The following is a 20,539-nucleotide window of genomic DNA, read 5'->3' as shown; positions in this document are numbered from 1 at the left end:
AAGGCGAGACAGGCAATGAGGTAGGCCTATAAAAAATGCTGAGAAGAGAGAGGAAGACTATTATATACTAGTATATAATATCTTCATGCCAGTTTACTTTGTGTTGTTTTATGCTGCTGCTTTAGACTACAGAGTCCACAACCTCCCCAGACAAACTTGTCACAATGAATATTTCTGTGATATATATATATGAGATATCTTCAGAGAATAGCAATATTTCCATTATTCTATTATTATACAGTATTAAATGTTATTTTTATTCATAAATTGCGACTTTGTCATTATGACAGACACATATAAGGGCACAACATTAATAAAAACAAGCAATCATAAAATTCACCATTAACGTCATATTTATTGTTATTTAGTTACTCAATAAAACATATACAGATATATACAATATGCAGGAAAACAGACGACTGCACTTTACATATTATTAAAAAAACAAAACAAAAAAGAAACAGCTCGTAAGATGCAGGCCTCCATCTATTGTTTCAGAAATTCTAATTCAACAGAAGCTTTATTTAAAGGTTACAAGATTGCCTAACACACAGCAAATGTTCTCTTATTTTACATGTGCAATACCAATATTCCTTTTTCAATTCCCTTATTAAATGGTTCCTTGATCTCCCCTACAGTTTACATTGGCTGTATTGTATAACTGTGTTGGAGCCCAAGCTAAATAGAAGAGGAAATAGAAGAGAGGAATTTGTATTCAGGAATCCATTTTTGCAGATACCCACACCAAAAATAAACTATTTCTCTCTCCATCTCCATCCCACTCTTCCTCCCCCTGTTTCAGGGTCCAGGCCGATTATATTGGACCAGGAGGATGGCCTGGTGAGGTTGTGAGGTACAGTGGCTCAAAAGGTCAAAATCTCATCAGGTTCCTGTGTCTCTGGGTGACAATGGGCTTCCAGGCCTGAGGGAGAGGTCCTGGTGAGAGGGCTGCTCTCCTCTCCCTGTACCCCTGAGAGCCATGGGAGGGAGGAATTGCTGGTTCACACACATATCCTCCAAACTCTGGCTGACAAAGACGACCAGAGTCCCTCAACGGGTGAGTATGGGTCAGGGTGGCTCTGCTTGAGGCCATACCCAAGCCCAGGCTCAGTGATCTATACACTAGGCTGGGGGTAGGCATGGTGGGTGGTACCACCTCCAACCCACAGAGAGAACCACGGCTAGGAGGTCACTGAGTACAGGTACAGGGTACAGCTGGTGAGGATGGGGTTTTAATCACAGAGCTCCCAAATACTAAGAGACAACTTTCATGTCTAAAGAATGTAACAGAACAGAGACTCAACACTGCTATCCCAATACAGCCAAGGACATTTTGTCTTTCTGTTTTTTCAGTTTTAGTTTTTTCCTTTCCTCCATTGACATTTCTCCTGTTTTCTTCAAAAAACAACAAAAAACTAAAAGGATGATTTGAGGTTTTCCAGATGTGGGCACCACTGAATAGAGCCCAAGCTGTATAGTCCAGCGATGCATGAGTGAGTGTGTATGTGTTTGTGCCCAAGAGTGTGTGTGAGTGTGTGTGAGCATGAGTGTGTATGTGTTCATGTGTGTGTATGAGTGCGTATATGTCCTTCTCTCCCTGAACAGGCGAGAGCCAATGCAGACGCCTCATCATCAATACCTTTACATCATCCTCATCAGCAATGCCTTTACGTCATCATCAATACTTTTACGTCATCCTCATCATCAATACCTTTATGTCATCCTCATCATTGATGTCGTCTTCATTATCATCTGCCTCTGACTCTCCCCCCCCCCCCCCCCCTCTCTCTCTTCTGATCTTCCCTCCATCTCCTGGGCTGCCCTGATTGTGTTCAGGTCAGGGCAGCCACGAAGGTCCCAAAGCGGTTGGAGATGTCGGAGTGCAGGGAGCGCCAGGAGGAGACGGGCCCCCCTCGGCCCTTACTGTCCCCCAGCTCATCTGTGCAGTGGACGGACAGGCACTGCAGGTGGCTCCCCCCATTGCCCCCTCCGGGCCCCGGGGCCCCCACCCCTACTCCAGCCTTACTCTGTGACAGCTCTGACTCTGCACAGGAGAAACAAACACAGAGAGAGGAGAGGGTTAGTGAATGGGCCAGCACTGAGGAACATTAAGGATACATTCTTCCTCAACAACCAAAATAAACATCTTCAGTCAATATGTCAACACTAGAATTAATCATAAAATCCCTTATCTAAATTAGATCCTAATTCTCATCCCACTCAAAATCTGTGCAGTAAAATGACCTCAACAACCCCTCTCCTTCTCCCTCTCCCACCCCCATCCTGCAGGCTGGAAAACGACAATGCTCTAAACCCATCCCCCACCTTCTCCTTGCATATGAGGACCACACAAACACACACACACACACACACACACACACACACACACACACACACACACACACACACACACACACACACACACACACACACACACACACACACACACATTCAGTCCCGGTCACCCGTGCAAATGGGGAGCACTCCTCCCTAACCTCTGGTCATGAGGTCAGAGGGCTGTGAGGAGGCTGACCTTTAACTCTGCATGACCTAATTTACTGGTATAATGACCCTGCTGCAGTATCGACCCCACGTCACCAAGGTGTCAAACGCATATTAAATGGAACCAAGCTTCCAGAAAATCCATATATAGGTTTATCGAAGGTTGTATAAAAATCAGCCGTGCAGTTCTAGAGGGACATGGGGAACGCTGCCGGTTGAGATGCATAACCCATCCTCCGAGTCAAATCGCTTGCGTCGTGTAAGAAAACATTTGCGAGAGGAAGATTGACGAGGACAGAAAGTGCTAGGCTAAATTATACGCAAAAGCACGGCGTCACACGTCATCTGCCATGATATAGACCCGCAGCATTCTGAGAGAGTAGTAGGGGCAGGAAGGAGAGAAGGGCGAGGAGTTAGAGGTAGAGATGACGGGAGAGAGAGGTTGTCAGGCTCTTACTATCGCTGGTTTCAGTAAGCCCTATTGGTGACTGCAGCATTGCATCATGCGTTTGGGGTCTGCCTCCAAGCATGCTCTAAGCATTCTAAAAAAAGAGTGCGTGAACAAGGTGGATACCTGCTGTAAAAATCAATCAGGCTATTCCCATCTGTCCTTAGCACTCAAAACACTGTTCTGCTATGTTCCTCAGCCCCAGGTTGTTACTACTGCTTTGAGTGGGAGCGTAGCCGCAGAGACAGACAAGCTCTAAATAGCTCAGACATGCTGAGGTACAGGCGTCAGAGACGAGAGACTATGATACACACTCTGCTCTAGGCACAGGGCCTGTACATCACACCATCACTACTCTGATCTGCCCACCTCACTACTCAACAAAGTGACTGAACAGAGAGAGAGAAGAAGAGAAAAAATACTCTGACCTCAAAACAGTCTCTGTGTCACACTTTCCTTTTTATCTCTTCTCTCTCTTCCCAAATGCTTTTTTGTTTTTCTCACTCTCTCTGTATAGATTTCTCCCTTCCTTTACTTCCCTGGAGCAACTATGACACGGTGTTAACAACACGCAGCCAGAGAAACAAGGCCAGGTCAGGACAGAGAGTGAAGGAGGCAGGGTGGACAGGCTAGGGAAGGGAAGGCAGGGAGGTAGTGAGGCAGCACTGCCCCCCAGCCTGTCTGGGCCGCGACCACTGGAATGGAAAAGCGGAGGGATTTGGTAAAAGGTCACGCAGCCAAGCTCCCGCATCTCTCTCCCTCCTCCTCCGCACAAATCACCCAAGGACTCTGGAGACTAAGCGGAGCGACGGTGGGGGAGAGAGGAAGGCAGAGGGGGAGGGGGACGGGTGTGTGGGGTGGGGATTAGTGGTGATGGTGGCAAGGGCCAGCGTTTGCCAGAGGGCCCTGCCATACACCTCTGCATGGCTGACACCCACACTCAGTGAGCCTGGACCACAACCCCCTCTCCAAGTGCTTCCTCCTACCCCCCACTCCCATCCCCAGCACTGTGCCCTCTAGCACCCGCCGACAGCCCATGGTAGCTGGGCACAGCAGGGTCCACACCGGCCTGAATAGGCAGCCAAGCGTTCCCCTGGCTCTCTGCTGACACACAGCAATCTGACAACACAGCCACAAAACACACCGCCAACCACCGCCACTGCTGCCATATCCACACCAGCCCTCAGCTGCCGCTCCACACACATGCATGCACACACACACAGTCTGCATGGTCCCAAAACAGACAGACATGGTCCCCAGCCTCATACATGCAAGGACAAGGACTGTAAACACACAGTCAAAAGCATCCACTCCCACTGTCCCAGAGCCATGCTCAGACGTGAGCTCATGTGACCACGTTACTTTATTTATCAAAATAAAAACATTAGCATTACCAATGATATTGATTCCCTAAAAAATACTTTCACATAAACAATAATTTACAATGTAGTGATTGCCACCAGTTTCCTAGTTTAATTTTGTTTTTATAATCAAAACACTGTACCTCTCAAATTGTATTATTACAAGCAGAAAAACATTTTCTTAATAAAAAAATACAAAGCTCTCCATTTAAGGAGTAAGCCAGTCAATCGTAGTGTATCTGTGGATATTTCTAGGTAATACCCTGGGAGCCGAGAGAGATGGAATTTTGGTGGAAAATCTACACGCTACACTTAAATGTTAAGCATTATCCACGGCACCATATTTGTTCAAAAGTGGAAACGGCAGTGTGAAATTCTACATCACACAGGCCTAAATCCCAAATCACCGTGACATTTTACAAGCTGTGGAATCTTTTTTCAATAAAACCTTGTTAAGGCTGTTCAATGACTCGCATTATTTTGCCATGCAGCGTACTGTTCATATCCACAGTAATATCTCAGTGATAGGCTATTAATCTCAGAGAACGAGTGCTTAGCATCACACAGGGCGAATACCCAATAAAGAAGAAAACAATAATATCACAACCAACTAAGCTGAACCACAAACACAGTTAAATATCCCTAACCATATTACAAGTCGAAAAAGATAACCATGGCAATTCAAACGCTCCGTTTTTTAATCCACCTCTATTCCTCTCCTCTTTCTAAAAGTGTGTGATTTACAGTGTGACTCCTCCACGTAGGCTTATAGAGCCGTCACACAGACAAACAGACACAGCTCGTGACGATATACACAGATGAACAACGCTTTCCACTAGCGTGCTGTGAAGAGAACACACACAGCACAGCACACTGCTCTGTTTCGGTTTCTCTGTCTGGCTGACACCAATATGTCGGAAGCTGACGGCCTGAATCTAGTGCATGTCATGCCATCAGTTCTCTAAGTCTGTAAACAACACTGGGAAGGAATCCTTATTGAACGACAATAAATGTCATATTCTCACAATCTAACTATAATTGTCAACCTAAACATTTGATTAAACAATTAATGTAAACTGATGAAGCTAATGGTAATTATTATGTTGTAAATGCAGTTTACAACATAAGTGAAGTGTAATGATAGCTAAATGCACATTGTGTACCAAGTCCTTGTGCAGGTGTGTGCATTAGAAACAAAGTATATGCTAAATAAGACTATGTATATGTGTGTCTTGGTGTTCGCTAGTCTCTCTTTCGGAGCCAGAGAATTTCACAGAGCCGTCACATTGATTTCCGAGGTCCATTCTATCCCAAGCTATACTTCTATGACGACACTTCACCTTTAACCCTGTGCTCCCCGGGACTCGACCTTACCCTCACCGAACACAACCAGCCCAATCAGCCTTCGCCGCTCTCTGATAAAAACACCTCGAGGCCTCTGCTCCTGTGACAGTGAGTGAATTCAGATCAGATTCCTTTAGCATAACAACCATAGAATTAGAAATTAGAATACACATTTAATTTAATAGGATCTCTATGATTAAAAACGAACACTAAGGACATTAGAGAAGATTCTAAGTTCGGGAGCACAATGCACACGTCACAATGCACACGTCACAATGCACACGTCACAATGCACACGTCACAATGCACAGATACAAAGTCTGTTTTTTCAGTGATGGTAAAGAACACAGAAAAATGATGTAACATTTCTGTTATCATAGAGCATACTTTAAAGGTTAGTCATTTAGGTCTTTAACACTTTTCCTGAAGGTTCATGGTACCTAAGAGCAGGACCTGTGATCCGGCGCCTCTCTACTGCACTAAGCAGACCGACCAGCAGAGCAATAAGGCTTCACATTAAATCCCAATCACCAAAATATATATATACAAAATCATTAAGTTATCTGCTTTCAACTAGCTTGGTGAGGGGCTACAGGAATCCCTGTGTGAGGAATACGGGAACTACTGGAGGTATGACCCAGGTATCTGATGTTGGCCTGGGGGGTTGGTAGTTGGGGTGGGGGAGTATGGCATGGGAGGCCTTCTCCGACCCCCACTCAACCCCACTGCCACAGGTTGACCTTTCCCCTCAGAGAAGGGTGGATATGGAGGGGGCACATTTTTCAAGCGAGGGCACAGGGGTTATTTTGGTTTGAATTTCCTCTCTGTTCCCTGGCCTGCAACAAGAAGGAAAAAAACTTGCCCAGGCAGGCAGGCCTTGGCCCGGTCGCTCCTCCTCACCCCTTCTCTAGTAAACTCTCTCCCTTCAGCCATCCCCTCGTACACACACACCTCCCCCTCAGGTTGCAAGACGCGCTTAGGAAACTAGACACAAAAGGGAACACGGGAAGTGATTTAGTACCTCCTGCATAAATCAAAACCATGTCCAGGACCTGTCATCCATGTCATCCAAGTAGGTGACATATTGATCTACGTCTCGCTCTCTATTTTGTTTCAGCCCGTCACTACACACTCTGTTTATGTATTTTTGGCCCATTTGGAAACCCCAACCACTCATGAAAACAGTGGAAATGTAGGGATTAGGAGCATCTGTTAGGGAGACCCTAGGAGAGGAGGGGGATCGGAATGGGTTTAGGGGGCTGACTTGCTCAGCCACAACCCTTAACATACAATCACTATTTCAGCTAGTCCTCAGTCTGGGAAGCTAGGTGGTCAATTCAAGGAATCTTACACTTTCATGTTATTGTGATAGAAATTGTTTAACACTTGAAATCAAATGACTGAATATAATTGACTGAAATAATAATTATCCTGTTATTAATTAATAAATTGACCCTTGATTGAAGAAAATAAAGATTTACTTGGAAATGTACATGTAATGTCTTAAAAATAATTAGCACTGGTTGCACAATTATAATTTTTTATGTCAAATATAATCAATCCTTTTCCATTTCCAAGATAACAACAAAAAGTTGAAAAAACACAATGTTAAAACTGTAAATAAAATATAATTATAATTATTGAGTTGAAGGTGATATTGCTATGTGGTATAATGACAGTATTAAGCTTTAGTGATGACAGTTCCACTGTTGAAAAGACTCAAATGTGCTGTTTAAAAAATCCAAACCATTGTTTCTAACATCCGAGTATCTAAACTGCCCTGAAATAAATAAATAAGGAAAGTCCAGAATATGGAACTGTGGAGAAAATGTAAGACTTATTTTCTTTCTTGCTCTCTGTACAGCGAGGCAAACGACAGCCATTACCGTCTTGCTCGACCTCGCAAGTCGAAACCTAAGATGTTCCCAGAAAAAAAGAGAAACTTCTTTCCATCTCTCTCGCTTTCGCTAGTACTCGATCAGTCTCTCCTCTTCTCTCCCAAGAGAAACAGCTCTGGTGTCATAACTCATTTGTCAATTTTTCAATACGAATTAAAGAAATCTGACGACTACCTGTATGCCAAATAACATAACTGCTGCTGGCGGTATGACAACACACACACACGCACACGCACGCGACAACACACACACGCGCACACACACACACACACACACACACACACACACACACACACACACACACACACACACACACACACACACACACACACACACACACACACACACACACACACACACACACACACACACACACACACACACACACAGCCTAGTAGCTTTAGCATGGTACACCTCTGCTGAACAGAGGGAGTGTTAAGGATTATAGTCTATTTAATTGATAAAGACAACTTGCATTTCTCACAAACTATGTTAAAATCATCTCTACAGGGATTGTTGGTAGCTACATATAAAAATATATATCATTTTCTACAGGAATAGTAGATGCCTTGTTTTTTCCAGTCCCTCTGGGCACTGGCTTATTAAGACCCTGGACATTAGGAAACGTGTCACATACATCCAGCCAACCGGAGCCTCCGGTGCCCACCCCCCCACCCTGCATCTCCCAGACAAACTCAGCCTTCCATTCCAAGGGGAATATTCACACCCACCCACACAGACAAGTTTGATTTTATTTCAGCACTCTTCCCCAGGGAAAACAAAACACTGCTATTTTGAAGAGTCAGAAATCCAGCTAGCAAAAGGCATGGAACCTTTGTTCATCCTTTCCTCTCTACATCAGTCACAAAGACGTTTTTTAACACGCCTCCTTTGACTGTCACTGGTGGTAAATGTACTGCAAAGGCCTCAGCATTCAGTGGATACACACATACACAGTAACATCTAAAAGAAACAAAATATTCAAACTAGATTTTACACAATCAAAACTACAAGCAGAAACCATGTAATGTCCTGTTATGAGCTGCAATATCTATAAGACAGGAGACTACACACTTCTCCACAGCCTAACTCTGCTACTGCTGCACTCAGCTGGGCCGGTGTTATACGTGCTAGCAGTTCACCAGTAGTACTGATAATTACAAATGTATTGGGGTCTACTGTGGATGTACTACATACTAGCAGGGGTTGTACTTCAAGTAGGCCAAACTGACGTAAAGCAGGCCAAACTGATGCAAAGCTAAAATAAGTTGTGATGAACCCTGACATAACTTGTCAGTTAATTTTATCATACTGTGATGAATTCTCAGAGCTGGAACTGAGAGAGGTGTGACTACCAGCAACTATTTCCATTTCACTACAAGTCAGAGAGTCTATTCCAGCATACAAGACACCTGAGCAAAGGTCTGAAACCACAAGCCTGTGACCAAGTCTGCATAAATCAAACATGATGTCTACAGCTGATAAACCCACACTATCGAGTTTCCATGTCTTCATCACACACACATACACCTCTGGTCCCTCCAGCTGCTAGAGCCATTTGCATGCGTCTCATATTTGTCTTAGCCCTGGAAACTGTCTTAGCCCCGGAAACTGTCTTAGCCCCGGAAACTGTCTTAGCCCCGGAAACTGTCTTAGCCCCGGAAACTGTCTTAGCCCCGGAAACTGTATTAGCCCCGGAAACTGTCTTAGCCCCGGAAACTGTCTTAGCCCCGGAAACTGTCTTAGCCCCGGAAACTGTCGATGGGGGGTAAGGAAGAACAAACACACGTACATGGTGAAAGCAGTCCTAATGCCCACTGATTCATGCTGATAGTGTAGGAATTGTGTGATATTCCTTCAACCCTAGGGATCAATTCACAAAGGGAGACAGAAATTACTTTGTGAAGAGACATAAGAAAATAAATGCATAAAAATGTGGAAAGGTCCAACTTCAAATTTCTGAAAGTATGCACTTTTGCGCCGTTTGCGGCTATAGATATAATATGTTCCTCACAAAAGACAGACACACACACCTCACTTGCCTTCTGTATCCTCACAAGCCTCTCTGTATCTGTCAATAACCAAGTTAACTCACAGAAGGTGCCAGAGGATGAATTGGCACTTTTGAGAACAATATTACCAGGGCTAATTGCTATGATTATGATAATGATTATTATTACTGCAGTATGGGAGAGTGCAGAGAACACTATGCTGCCTGGGTGTGTGTTGTTAAGCAAGTCAATACGCAACGCCTTGCAAGGAGGGATCTGGAACATGGACCGCCCCAAGCTGTTTTCTCTTCATTCAACCAAATGTCAATCACATCTATTTTCTGCTTTAAGAAAGGAAAAAAGGGAAATAAAAATTACTCATGTGATTTATGAGTTGTCGCTGGAATGAAATGTCAATACGATAAGTATGATTTTAATAAACTAAGAGAGGTGGGGAGGTGGGGTGGTCTTATAGGAATATTCTCCTTTCTTTCTAGGTCTCTTTAGGTGGCATGTCAATATGCCTGTTGCAATGGATTAAATTGCCTCCTAATCAGGGCGTCTAAGCATGAAAAGTCCCCTCTCTACCCATTGCTCTCCTACACATGCCAACAGCAAGCCAGCGCATGCTCTAACTAATATTCCACCACCACTAGAACAGTCACTCTGTTGCATGAGACACCATATTAATCCAGAGGACAGATCCTAGCACAGTATGTACAAAGTGATAACACACACCGTAAATAACTTTCACTGTGTGGTCAAAACGGAAGCAAAAACTCTAAAAAATAAAACCAACTGAATCATTTCCTAGGGCGACAAGTTGCTTGTTATCAAGAGTGTGCACGTCTTTCAAAACAAACCGTCAGGTCCTGGCTATAATATAAGGAGCAGAAAAGGAGAGACGAAGAGGGTACAAGAAGTCGAGATAGAGAAAAGGAAATGAAAAAGGAGGGGGAAATGCATTCTCATCATTTTGCTGAAAACGCAAACATGGTCCTTCATTCACATATACACCCACTGGCATATGGAGGCCATACAGTATATGGGCCTCATGCCTACAATAGACATTACTATGTCTTAGTGAATAGCTTTGGCTGAATGGTAGCTTATCACACAGACAGAATAAGCAACGGACTGGTCCAATGGGGGAAGTTACTGACAGACATATCAGTCTCTAAACAACCACAGTGGGAACTCATACAGGGAGAGCTGAGACACACAGGGTAAACAGACATCAACACAGAAAATACAACACAACACACTCCCAAACAGGCAAGCTGGACTTTCTCATTATCTATGCTCAATCTCATATTTGTCTTTAACAGTATTGTTTAATGCAACAATATTATCAAATTCCATATACCTATGAGGCTCTTCTGGCACCACGTTCTGGCCTGAAAACATCACCCACTATCTCCATTAACAATATATATGAGAATACAGTCTGTTCTGTGATCCCAACTCCTGCACTGGCTGAGACCTCACCTATAGTCACAGAGCCCCAAACACCACAGGTCCTTTCCTCCCCATGCCACTACCACCCATACCCCTGCTATAGACACAGGGAGGCCTATTGCCAAATGTCACTGCAACCATCCCCCTCCCCAAATAAACAGAGGCCCATAACCCACCTGTCTCAATTGGGCAGTTAAACTCAACTTCCCGTAAAAACACTGAATGCAGTCTATAAAGCGCCCAAGTAACACAATCACTCAGGACTCCCACTATTAAAGCTGTTCCCAGGATGTCAGAACCTATGCAGCCCCCCCCCCCCTCAGCTTCCCCAGCTTCAGGACACTGTGATGGGGGATAGGTCAGGGGCATGAAGACAGATACCAAGAGAGCGGGTTGCCACAATATTAAACTAAATTGGTTTTAGTGGTGCACAACTCCAAGGGTGGCATGGAGAAATTAGCAAAATTCAGAAAGAAACGTAACTTCAATACAAAAAAAACATATGATCAGACCATATGTGTGTTTAGCAAAATGTACTGTGTATTCAAGCGAAATGTGTGATCTTAAAACGTTTTTATTGGTTAGCCACATCATGCAGGAATATAGAAAGGAACCATGATGAAATTGTGTGAAAAAATGTGTTATTTTTAAAATTGTAGACCAGCTATCATTAGCATTATAACATTATTATTATTATTACTACTATTATATAGGATAACTATAAGTTATCTTGTGAACTGTACTGAGAACCTTGATAACTAACAAGACAATTCGAAAGAAAAACAATTCTTTGTTAAACTGTCACTGTAACTCTTAGGCTCAGGCAATGACTATTAGTGTTCACCTGTTAACCAGCTGGTGGACTTGCAACAATACATCAATAACAAACATAAATAGATTCCACAACTTAAAAAATACTGACATATTCCTACATTCATCAATATTTTTCTTTCACTTCTACGGAGCTCAAGTTCAAATTTCTATGACAGGGTCGACAAACTCATTCCACAAAGGGTCGAGTGTCTGCGGGTTTTGGTTTTTTTCTCCTTTCAATTAAGACCTAGACAACCAGGTGAGGGGAATTCCTTATGATTTAGTGACCTTAATTTGTCAATCATGTACAAGGGTGGAGCGAAAACCCGCAAACACTCGGCCCTACACGGAATAAGTTTGACACGTGTGTTCTATGAAATCTTCCAAAATAACTTTCAGAATCCTGGTCTTTAGCATTTTCCAAGAGAATATAACTGTTCATCGATTGTGCCTATAGGGGTAATATTTACTAGCCTACTGAATATGTGCAACTAAAACCATAAGGCCCTATTTATCTTTATCTGAAACGTAGCGTTTCGTTGAATGCATAGGATTTTGCGCGTCTCTTGAAAAACATCCAATTCAATCACAAAATCCAGTAACACACCTCAACCCTTTTTCATCTTTGCCGTCTGCAGCACTCAAATGAGAAACTGTCAAGATCCGTGATTTGTGCTAACTAGCTATCGATCGAGTCGAGCAGCATGGGTTTTGTGCTTGCAAGGAGCTGAATTGAGGAAGGAAAAAATGTGCGGAGATAGGAGAGACGGGAGAGAAATACTTTAACAAAATCGAAGTGGCTGTTGCTGTGCATTTTCTGAAGAATAAGTGCGCCTTGCTAAGACATGTGGATCTTGAAAAAATTAACTATGGACAAGGCGAGAATGTGTCTTCCTGGTCTGGTTGACTGCTCTGCCTCCTAAACAATGCGCTATGACTCCAGAATCCGTGCCCTGCGCCCCCCTCTCCTCTCAGCTCCCGCAGTTAGCCAGAACAAAGGGATAGTGAATACGCGCTGGGGGCTACCTATTCATAAGAGAAAAGGAGTTTTGGTGTCTCGTCTCTGGCGGTAGCGATTTAATAACGTCTCACTGCGACCTACCGCCTTTTGCAGCACTGACTGACTACCATTTCATTATTGCTATAGATTTTCAAATGTCTATAGAAAAAAAGAGTGGCCTCAGAAAAAAATATCGAGAGACAAAAGAGATTACAATTCCACAGAAAAATATTGCGACATAAAATACGACATAAATCAGCAATATTGAATTCATAATTTAAATATTTATTTGAAGTAGGTTTTGATTGATGGAGGAGCAGTCAATAAAAACTAACTTCAGCACTGGATTAAACTGAAGAGAAAAAAAAAGTGCTTTTTTTATTATCCAAGTCCCTGTTGTAGCTATAGCACAGTCCTAATATAAACAATAATAGGAAATAATAATAGGTCTTAATAATAATAATTATTATTATTATTATTTTAAATCCATGTTATTTCATTTCCTGTTAATGAAATAAAACAAACCAGATGCCTTATGTATGACCGGTAATCCAAAAACAGGAGAACATTATTTGTGTTGTTAATGTCAAACCTTGATTGACAGGATTTCAAACCGTTTACGGTCTAATCACACTATACCAATTTCAACAAGCACTTACAATTAAAGGCTACAACAGTTTCGTGGCATAGGCTACTAGAATACTAGAATTTACATTTGTTAGTGAAAAAATAAGCATTTGTATCTCATGACCAACCCATTTTTTTCCTGAACCATGTTGGCGAAAAAGTGGTTGGCAATAGTCTACAATAAAACCAAAAGTTTTAAACAAATTAGAAAAAGTGAATGACGCATCCATTATTATTATATTATTATTTTCTATTAGTATCATATTATCATGTTCAATGAAAATCTGTTCTTCGAGGACACATCACATTTAGGAGAAAAAAAAAGTTCGAAATAAAAAGCTTAAGATAGGCTACTCTTGTTTATAGTAATATCACTCTTCTTCATATATCCTGACAATGCTGCCCTTTCCAATAGTAGGCTAATCTAAAATCAATCCACTTTCTCCAATCCCGTTTATTATCCCATAGTAATAAGAAAAACAACCAGATATGTATGGAGGGGAAACCCCGCTGTGAAAACGCATCTCAGAAACCTTTCATCTTCTCAGTGTAGTTGTTCACCCTGAAAACCCAGATAAAGAACCACAGGAAATGTTTACTTTTCTCGCGCTGTTCCTTTGAAGTCCCTCAACAATAGAATAATCCATAACACGCACCAAATGATAATTTAATGTTTATTTAGAACCACAATAAATCCGTTTTAAAATGTTTTCCTGATTAGTGCTATTTAATTTCGAATAGTTAATTAGCCTGTGGTCCAATAGCCTATCCCCTGTGTAGGCCTATAGGCACACAGAAAAACATAATAAATTATTTATGTATTTTTCTAGCCTACATATAAAACTCAATATACCTGATCTACCTGTTTCCACAGAACAGCTATGTTTCAAATAACTGCAGACATAGGCTACACGCACAAAGGAAGTCCTGACTTATTTTAGTCTAGCATTCATATCATTTTCTGCTCATCGGGGATGCAAAACAACATTGGGCTTATGTGCTGATATGTTGAGTGACAGCCTTAGAAGGATGTGTGTGTGAGTGAGTGTGTGTGTGTGTGTGTGTGTGTGTGTGTGTGTGTGTGTGTGTGTGTGTGTGTGTGTGTGTGTGTGTGTGTGTGTGTGTGTGTGTGTGTGTGTGTGTGTGTGTGTGTGTGTGTGTGCGTGTGTAAATACAGCAAATAGACAGTACTAATCAGATAGTAAAACAAAGTGGGAAATATAACCATAGAGCATATTCAATTACCTTCTTTGCTGTTATTCTGGCTCTTGTTTTTTTCCCAGGGTGCCATGGCCTTGTCGTCTTCTGGCCCATCCATCAGGGCCTTGTCACTGGGCACGTACCAGGTGGCGTGCTGCTCTGCCATCAGAGTGTCAAGGTCAATAGTGCCCATTGAGCCCTTCCCAGCATCCGGGCTGCAGCTCGCCAGCTCATTGTCTCCGTTCTGTGAGAGACAGTCACCACTCTTCTTGCCATTCTTCATGCCCAGGGGCTGGTCCTCTGAGATGCTGAACTGCTGGCGCTGCAGCTGGATCTGGGCCTGCAGTATCTCCAGAGGGTGGATGTCATCCTGGCCAGAGGTGCTGGATGGAGTGCGTACCTGCTCCATCCCAGGTGTGCCCGGGTGACCGACTCCATTGCCACCTGTCCCCACACCAGCACTCAGTCCATAGCTGTCGGGTGTCGAGGTAGTGTGATTGGTGATGTCCTGCATGCCTAGGGGCTTCTGCCCATTCATCAGGCCCTGTTCCCCCCTTTGCAGCTTGGGTGAGCCGGTGATGTGCGGGCTGCGGTTGGGCTTGGAGGCAGGAGCACCTCCTGCATCTGAGCTAGAGGACACCTCATCCTCGTTGCCGTAGTGGGCACTGACATCATCAGGAAAATCTATGCGCGGTGAGTTACTGTTAGACTTGGTGACACTCTGAATGCCACTGTCCAGAGAAGACATCAGGTCTGCCTGGTCCCCCAGCATAAGGTCACCTCCCTTTCCCCAGGAGGGGGATGGGAGGGGTTTCTCATGGGGCGTACCCCCACCCCTCTCCCCAACGCCAGCTGAAGGGGGTTGCTGGCCTGGACTTACAACAGGGTTTCCGCTGTCAGAGGAAAAAAAGATCCCAGGGCTCACATGCCCGCTGTCCCTTTTTCTCCTCCCTCTCCCTCTCCCATTCCCTGTTGCTGCTTTCCCCTCACTGCATGGGGTAGCGTCCATGTTGTAATTTGGGGAGAGGGCACTGGCTTCCCCCTGCAGCGTCTGGTTTTGACCTGCAGGCTTAATGTTGCTATTCCCGTTGCCAGGCATCTGGCTGTTCTGGGAAGTGCCACTCTGAAAATACTCAGGACCAGCACTGCCGGTCCCGTTAACTGTGCTGCTATTAATGTCCTGCTCCGTCTGACTCAGTTTTCGCTTGCCCTCATTTTGGTTCTTCTTGTTGAATGTTACGTTTAGGTTGGGGGCCCCTAGGCTAGCTATCATGTTCTGGCAGGCCGTGGAAAGGGCCGCCAGGCAGCTCTGCCCAAAAACATTGTCTTTAGTGCTGGTTTTGCTAAAGTTCCCCAGAGAGAGTGCCCCAAGTTTACTGACAGAGGATCGCTGGCCTGGGGGGAACTCCGACTGTGGAGGGTAGCTCCCTGGTGAGGTGTTCACCCCCTGGGGATTGCTATGTGGTGCCCCCTGACGGTTAACCCCTCCATAAGGAAACGTTGATTGAGATCCCATGGGAGGCCCGGCAGGGAAGTCAGTCGGCCGCCTCTCTGATGGTGCGTTGGGGTGTCCTACCCCGGCTCCGGGGGACTGCATCTGGGAGAGATTGCCCATGTTGTTGCCAAACGGGGGGTGCATACCAGGAGAGTGGAGAGCCTGTACGTGTCCATCTCCAGGTATCCTCATTGGCTCCTGCATGCCCATCCCATTCATGCCCGGCCTGAACATCATACCGACTCCGTTCTGCTGCAGCCCCATGTCGTGGGCTACAGCCTCCCCACCCGTTACCCCCATACGCCGCGACATGATCTCTCCTGGTGGGTGAGAACCGGGGAACCAGTTCTCCTGAGTTATATGAGGGCTCTGACCCTCAAAGTTGGGCATCCTGCTCCCATTCTCCCTGTCAAAGTTGGGCTGAGGCATGCTCCCCACTGGGCCTCCATGAACCATGGGGCCTGGAGGTACGTCGCCATGGTGACCCAGCTGCTGCAGGCTGGGCTGCCTCATCCTCTGCTGCTGGTTCCGAGAGGCCATCTGTTTGATCATCATGGCCGCATTCTGCCGCTGCTGCAGAGACTGCTGCTCAGGCCCAGCGTGCTGGAGTGGACCCGGGGGGAAACCGTCTGTTACAGGTGGGGTGAACTCACCAGGAAGGCCAGGGTAGGCAGAGGGAGAGAGGTGGTTCTCCATTCCCTGCACATTGTGCATGCCACTACCCCACGTGCCACAATTTTCCCCTCCGTGTGCGTTAGGGAACTCAAATCTTGGCCTTTTAGCCATGTTCATATAAGGAGAGTCAAAATGTTGCAGCCTCTGATTCGGAGGCTGTTGGGCGGGAGGAGGGGGAGCCGGCTGTTGCATATTAAACATGGGGTCCCCATAGGGGTGCAGGCCCCTATTTTCCAGTCTGTGAATAGGATATTCAAACTGGTTGTGTTGGACAGGCATCATGACGCCACCGTCCAGCATGTTGGGGTTAATGGAGCCCGGCTCAGACTGGGGAGGCCGGGGGAGGCCAGGGGGGCATGAGTTCTGTCGCGCTATCAAACCAGCCTGCTGCTGCATGAGAGGGTGTCTAGCACTGACCCCCAGCTCCATCCCCACGGGAATCTTACGGCCATTCCCAAAGCGCTCAAAAAATACTCCGTGCTGTGGGGGAGGCTGAGGCTGCTGGGGCTGTGGGGGTGGCTGCTGGTGCCCTTTGGAGATGCCCTGCATACCCGGTGTCCGAGCCATGGCAGGGTTTCCAGGGAAACTGCCACCGGCCACCGGCCTTCCTGTCCCAAAGTGGGGAAGCTGAGACTCTGATTCTGAGGGGGAAAATACAGGTACTTCAAAATGTCCAGTTGGGGGTTCGCTGGGGAAATTATACTCTAATCCCTCCACAGCACCCTGATTGGGCATCCGTCGAGGCTCCAGACCATGGGTATCTGAGGAGGAAGAGGAGGGCAGACCATGGAAGGATGCTGCCCGGTTAGGTGACTGGTCCAGGGGTAGACAGGGGGCAGGGACAGCGTGGTTGCCATTAGGGGGGCCGTTGTGCTGGAACTCAGACATGTTACCAGATCTCTGCTGCTGCTGCTGCTGCTGCTGCTGTTGCTGCTGCTGCTGCTGGGAGAAGCCGTCCCCTGCTTGGCCCTCAGCGATGGGGTCAAACCCCTCTCCAAAGCCCTGCTGAGGCCCCATGCCACTGTTGTTGTAGCCCATCAATCTGCCACCATGCAGACAGGATGATGCTGGGTCTGGGCCTCCAAAGTTCCCATTGAAATGAGGGTGGTGTTGGTGAGGGTGAGACTGGTGGCCGTGGGGATGGCCTTGATGAGGTTGCTGGTTGTTGAAAAATCCATGCATGGGTCCTTGCTGCTGCTGTTGCTGCTGGAGTCCGCTGCCTGCATGCATGTCCGAGTGGCCCCGCGGGTGAAAGCCACCGTACTGCTCCCCATTCATGTTCATATTGAGCCCGAGCATCGGAGGCTCGTTCAAAGGGCCCATGCCCGGCTCCGCGGCTCCCGGCGGGCCTCCGGTATGAAAGCCGGGGCTTTTGTAATGGGAGCTCATGTTCAGTCTTGGCTGGTTTATGTTTCTCTCTGACTGGCTAGGGTTTATGCTATTAATCTGAGAACCAAACTGCTCCAGCCCAAACATACTTCCCGATATCAATCCTGCATGACAGCCAGCTCGCCTGGCATAGGCAGTCTAGCTTTAGTCTGTTTTTCTGTGAATCTCCACACAAAAAAGAGGACAAAAACGAAAATAGAAGAGAATGCCTCAATAGATATTTTGATATCTTAAAAGTTCTGATTTAAAACGTAGCCAATGGATCTTAAATAACTCACCCAATAAGTTTTCATAGTTTTTTCCAATATCCAACTTGTCCCTAAAGTGTTGTGGCGAAAATAAACCGGAGAGGACAACGAAGCAAGCAAATATAGTCTGTCCTTGCTCGTTTCCGTCTATTTCTATAGGCGTCTGGTTTATTCCTTTAATTTACAAATGATACAAAATATTTTTCGCTTGCAATGTGACTTTGATATAATATCATATTCCAAAGTTTTCTAAGCAAATTTCTTCTTTACAAACTTGACAAAAAACCCTTCTTTGATTTATGATGACAGAGATCACAAGGCTTATGAAAACTGAAATAAACACACAACTATCTTCTTCGTCCACTTCATTATTCCAGTTCGTTGTCAAATGTCCCAGGACGCACAGTTAGGAGTGTCCTTTCAAGATCCCATTCTATAGAAATCCACCGGCAACCTGCACAATTCTAATTGGTCGTTGTTTTGCAATCAAAAGAAAACATTTCCCACAGTTCTGTGTGAAATGTCTTATTACTGAACTATAAGCAATTCTACAAGTCCGGAGGGAAAATCCAGCCCAGTCATGATGGCTATCTGGAGAGCCGCTTTTGCACCACCGTGTCCCGGAGCCTCCAGCACTCACTACCCGCACTCCACCATCACAGAGCGGCTTGACAGCATAGTCCAACCGGTCCTGGTCATATGCCCTCCAAGCGCGCAGAAGGCGCGGAACCTCTATCGGCTGTTTCCCTCACTCTCTCACTCTGTAGGCTAAAACCCACTCCTTTTGCTCCCGATTCTGATGTGGTCTATTCCAGCTTGGAGCGATTCAGAGATAGATCACACTCTTGTCTGGCGCTTGGCGCTGTGTGAGATCAACGCATTCAGGGAACCAGCAACAAGTTTTGCATTTCTGCAACCAATTCCATCCATGAGGTCCTCGCCAATCGGAGGCTGCGGAGCGCCAATGCCGAGGGAGGGACCATCTTTTAAGGTGGTCCAAGATGTGGATGAGAAACACAGAACGAGAGAGTAACGTCGTGTATCTTAAAAGAGCGCCGTTCTCAAGTAAAGTGTATTCTAGCCCATGTCAGGTGTGTTACTTGCTCCATTGTATTTTAAATGTATGATCTATATAGCCTATGCAATTTAAACTTTCATTTTTTGTTTGAGATCAATCTCATTGTGTGTTTTTAGATCACATACACTTGTGAATGAATAAACGCCTATATGCTAGTATAAATTAAGCCTGTGTTATTTCCTTAATTGTTGATAGAAATGGAGATGTAGGAAATTAATTTAGACTCAGTCAAAGGGAAATGGACTCACAATAGCTTTTCTTAAACAAATGCCGGGGCACAATCACTGGCCCGGAGTTTGTATTGTCAACGCAAAACAGATTAACATTTCCATTCAGATTAACTGGACTATTACCATAAATCTGTTTACTTTATAAATGAATCATTCAAATCGCCATTTATCTTATGTTTATTGGAATGAAGGGGACAGCCGGCAAAATTAAACGACCAAGTCAACCTTTCTAAAACGTAGACTCCTGTAATACTTATGTTATTATAAAAACTCTGAAAATAACAATCAAATGTAAATGCATCATGCTATTTTCAGAAGCGTGATAGGCCTATCTATAGACTAATCCTGAAACATTGCCCTCTAGGCTAATCCTGCAACATTGCCCTCTGAGGTCTTTTAAACGGACTGGCCTATTGTTGCACAAGAGGGGGTGTTCTTTGATTTAAAGCCTGCTGCCGGGAGATAAGATGTATCCGATCAAAATACAAGCGCCAGTGATAATAGTGATATATTGATGTTTCACATCCCATCGCGACAACAGGGCTGTAGAACTATTGAAATTAATATGGCCCAATGGACGATTGAATGTTCATGTATTTTAGGTGATAGGCTAGTCAATAGTTAGAGTGTGTGTGCGTGAGAGAAAGAGAGAGAGCTAGAAAGAGAGAGAGAATTGAAATTGAATTGAAATTGACAGAGACAGAGAGCATTTGTTTGTTACCCCACGAAAAAAATCCCCCTTAAAAGATCAATGGCATCGGATCTACTGGATTGTGTTAGGA

At 45.0% G+C, this 20,539-nt stretch overlaps 1 protein-coding gene across 4 annotated transcripts; it reads right to left on the bottom strand.

The window, feature by feature from the left end:
- Window positions 1-335: 335 nt before the first annotated feature.
- LOC139545390 (transcriptional activator MN1-like) lies at window positions 336-19,369 on the bottom strand. 4 transcript variants are annotated; one of them, XR_011669061.1, is made up of 3 exons: window positions 14,688-19,366; window positions 6,556-6,639; window positions 1,994-2,044 (listed from the first exon to the last, which is right to left on the bottom strand). XR_011669061.1 is itself a non-coding variant. In XM_071353108.1 (3 exons), the coding sequence occupies exons 1-2, from the start codon at window positions 18,286-18,288 to the stop codon at window positions 5,688-5,690; spliced, it is 3,669 nt and encodes a 1,222-aa protein (XP_071209209.1). In that variant the 5' UTR covers window positions 18,289-19,369; the 3' UTR covers window positions 2,006-2,044; window positions 5,686-5,687. The 4 variants fall into 4 exon arrangements, 3 of the variants coding, with proteins under 3 accessions (XP_071209208.1, XP_071209209.1, XP_071209210.1); XM_071353108.1 differs by lacking the exon at window positions 6,556-6,639 and adding an exon at window positions 5,686-5,755 and having other exon boundaries at window positions 2,006-2,044; window positions 14,688-19,369; XM_071353107.1 differs by lacking the exon at window positions 6,556-6,639 and having other exon boundaries at window positions 336-2,044; window positions 14,688-19,365.
- Between the last annotated feature and the right edge of the window lie 1,170 nt (window positions 19,370-20,539).

The sequence above is a fragment of the Salvelinus alpinus genome, chromosome 19 (genome assembly GCF_045679555.1).
Source record: "Salvelinus alpinus chromosome 19, SLU_Salpinus.1, whole genome shotgun sequence".
NCBI classification, from domain to species: Eukaryota; Metazoa; Chordata; class Actinopteri; order Salmoniformes; family Salmonidae; genus Salvelinus; species Salvelinus alpinus.
The sequence above is the reverse complement of the archived record's forward strand: the minus strand, read 5'-3'. Positions and strand labels throughout refer to the sequence as shown.